The following is a 3418-nucleotide window of genomic DNA, read 5'->3' as shown; positions in this document are numbered from 1 at the left end:
TTTGGTGCTAGCAAAGAACAAGGTTTTCAGCTCTGAGCAGTTAGGAGCCAAATACAATTGGGGAAGACTAAAATAAACCATTTTGAATTGCTGCAAGTTAAGAGCCTTTTACAGATGCCAAAAACCCACAAACCCCAAGTTTAGAGAAGTTTCTAAACTAGTGTGGTCTAACCAAAATTAGAGGGAAGCAAAGACAGCTGTAGAAATAATTATATATATATATACACACACACACACATATGAATGGAAGGGGAAGAAAAAGGAAATTGTTAAAGAGTATTTTCTAAATCAACAGCTCATAACGTAATAAGGGCACGATGGTTACAGGGAGAAGGCTGTGGCCATAGGTGAAATGGTTGTATATGGTACAGGAGGAACCCTAAAAATGCTGCCGATCCTCTGCTGGAGCAACACAGAATTGCCAGCACAGAAAGAGCAAAGCAGTTAATTACCCGCTCTGTAACGAGGAGAGGATGGGAGCCAGTTACTCTGGTATCATGGTGATTAAATTCCTTTGCAGTAGTAACTCAGGCAGGTAACTAGCAGCTACTAAAGCTGTTCATTTTAATTAGCAGAGAATTGGGTATCCTGCATTCAGATCAGTAACCAGAGCTCCCTGGACCACTCACATCAGTTTTTTAATAAGCTTTGGAAGTCTGGGTTTTCAAAGCCATGTTTGTGCCAGTAGGTTCAGCCTTGTTCACCACCAAAATTAATCTTTCACATCAGGAGGCTCTTGATGCTTAATCTCATTAACGATGGAAGAAGCTAAGATCTTTAATCCTGTGAAAAATCAGAGCTGCTGTAACTCAATGCTCCGAGTTTCATTTATAAAGGCAGTCGTGCTGATGCAGCGTCCCTTCCCTCTGTAAGAGGTTGAAGAAGTGACAGCTCAGCCGTTCTAGAAAGAGCCCAGGTCTCTGAGCAAATGAGGAATCATTGTCATGGGGGGTTTTCTTTGGCTGCTGTAGCAACGCAGTTATGAAATCTTGAGTGAAATAAGAAGGAAACACAAAAGCTAATACCCCTCTCTGCTGCAAATGGTAGAGCATTCCAACCTGTAACCCACAGATCAAGAATTCAAGGTGGTTGAGAAGTTGAAAAGCAATTAGAGCAAGAGGTCTAGACACTGCTAGCCTGGAAAATACCACCCAAAAATATCCAAAATGCTCTGTAAGTATTCACATTTCATAAGGATGCGATGTTTGATCAAGGAGGTATAACAAGACGCAGCACACAGAGAACAAAGATAATTTAGATGACAATTAACCTTTTCATGTGGCAGAAACCCATCAGTTGGAACAACCTACAAGTTGAGGGGAATGATGTGAAGTGGTCCCTGTCACCGTTACTGTTCACTGTGCAAACACAGCGACCTCCTTACAGCCTGACGCAATCCGGAGCAGAGGCTGAAATTTCCGAGTTGCTCATTCCTGGTCCCGAATCTTCCTTAACATCTTTCTTTCCAGTGTTTATTTCCTCAGTTGTCCTATACAGTGGCCTGTATGGAACGAATCTAGTGCAGAAATTGCACTGGGACACACAGGAAAAAGTAAGTGACTGAGTGGAGAAAATAAAGAGAGAACAAAACCCAGTGACGTTATTTGCACGTGGGCACTTACTGCAGTTGTGTGGGTTTGCTGTTGGTCATGCCAAGCTCTTGACTGAGCTTTCAGGTTTTGGAGGTGGATATTAAATCCCCGTTGGTTCATCCCAGTTGCATGGGGCAGGTGTTTCCCTGGGCATTCTCACTTTTCTGCCAAGTTCAGCACTTAATTCTTAGAGACTCCAGGTACACCAAGAAGTTGTGCTCTCCAAAGGGAACATTGTGGATGCAGGATGTCACATCTTTGTGCCATTGCAGGTTCAAGAGGAGGTTTTCACACTGATTTTGTTTTCCCTCTCGCTGTTACACAGGGTTACACAGCTCACATCATCAGCACCGTCTCAGAGTGGTCGTTAGCATTCTCCTTCCTCAGCTTTTTCCTCACCTATATCCGTGACTTTCAGGTAAAAATGAAGTTAAAGTTAAGTGCTCTGCTTCTCCAGGCTGTGAATAATGATGCAGGATGGGCTGCCTTGTGTTATCAGTCATCAGGGCTGGAAGAGCTGCAGCACTGACTGCAGTACGCAGCGCTCTCTTCCTGGGTAGGATCTACCCCTGCAGCGTTAACACGCAGACCCCAGCTCCAGCCTGGTTTATGAGATCTGTCCCAGTCACAGGGGATATTTGCTTGAGGATTGCAAGGGAAATGGTGGAGTCAGTCCAGGAGAGCAGCCTGGGAGCCAGGCTTATAGTTCTGGAGCCAGTCTGCATTTTGGTGTTTCATCTGACAACTGAAATCGCCCATCCTGAGACAGTGACAAGCCAGCTAACTTGAATTTTCTTTCCCTTTTCCCCTATATAGAAAATTTCCCTGCGTGCAGTCGTCAGCTTGCACGGCCAAACCCTTTATGACACACCACAGAGCTTCGCTGCTGACGAGCGGACACTGCTGCTAGCGGGGAGCATCTAATGAAGGTGAAGAGAACACGTTCTCAGCATAACTCAGGAATTTAATGGCAATAACAGTTGATATTTCTAAGCATTTATTTTATATAAAAAAATTATGAAGTGATTGTATTGCACTTGACATAAAGGGCTTTGCTATTAACCCACACAGCAATGCAAATGTTAGCAGTATTACGAACAAGCCTGTAACATTTCTACACACACCAACGTCATGGAAGAATTAAATGAAGGTTATTGAAGAGCTGTGTCTCATCCTTGCTTCCACTACATCCCATTTTACCACCCTCAGCCCCTTGCCCTCCTCTCTCCAGTGTTCCCCAGACCACTCAGCCCATGTCCTGCTCATCAGCAAGCCCAGAGCAGAGCATGACTTGTGTCCCTGTAGTCTTGATGTCCCCACTGCTCCCCTGAGGGAGTCCCCAACCCAAGCACCAGCTGCTCCTTCCTCCTGCAGCTTCCCAAAGCTGCCACCTGGTGTTGCCAGCCCTGAACCTGACCTTGAAACTTCTCAGGGTGCTCCAGTGTCTGAGCTTCACAAGTGGTGGACACCCCAGTGCATGCCAGGGTGTTTATCCCGAGTGTTTTCATAGCAACGGCCTCCCACACACCACAGTCATGTCCAGACCCAGCCAGAAGCCTTAAAAATGCACATTTGCTCCAGCTCTACCAAAATACAGTGAAGTAATTTGATAATTGATTACAGACCTGCAAAACACATTATCAACAGCTGCCCTGGAGCCCCATTTAGCAGGAAGAGCTCAGCTTCCTTTCTAAATTATTGCTCAACCCTACAGCTACATAAGCTCTCACACGTGCTTCCTCCCACACCAGAATAGATCATGCTTGCACCTTCCCTTCCCTGGAGGGGCAGGTAAAGGACCAGGAGAGGAATTTAAGCTGGAGAGA

At 45.4% G+C, this 3418-nt stretch overlaps 1 protein-coding gene across 1 annotated transcript in view; it reads left to right on the top strand.

The window, feature by feature from the left end:
• Positions 1 to 2764, top strand: part of DRAM2 (DNA-damage regulated autophagy modulator 2) — an 11171-nt gene extending 8407 nt beyond the window's left edge. Inside the window, exons 6-8 of the mRNA XM_010181079.1 lie at positions 1470 to 1552; positions 1918 to 2010; positions 2409 to 2764. Coding sequence (XP_010179381.1) covers positions 1470 to 1552; positions 1918 to 2010; positions 2409 to 2516 — 284 coding nt within the window. The 3' untranslated portion in view covers positions 2517 to 2764. The remainder of the gene's footprint in view (positions 1 to 1469; positions 1553 to 1917; positions 2011 to 2408) is intronic.
• Positions 2765 to 3418: the final 654 nt, after the last annotated feature.

Source organism: Mesitornis unicolor, unplaced genomic scaffold, assembly GCF_000695765.1.
Source record: "Mesitornis unicolor isolate BGI_N332 unplaced genomic scaffold, ASM69576v1 scaffold33663, whole genome shotgun sequence".
NCBI classification, from domain to species: domain Eukaryota; kingdom Metazoa; phylum Chordata; class Aves; order Mesitornithiformes; family Mesitornithidae; genus Mesitornis; species Mesitornis unicolor.
The sequence above is the reverse complement of the archived record's forward strand: the minus strand, read 5'-3'. Positions and strand labels throughout refer to the sequence as shown.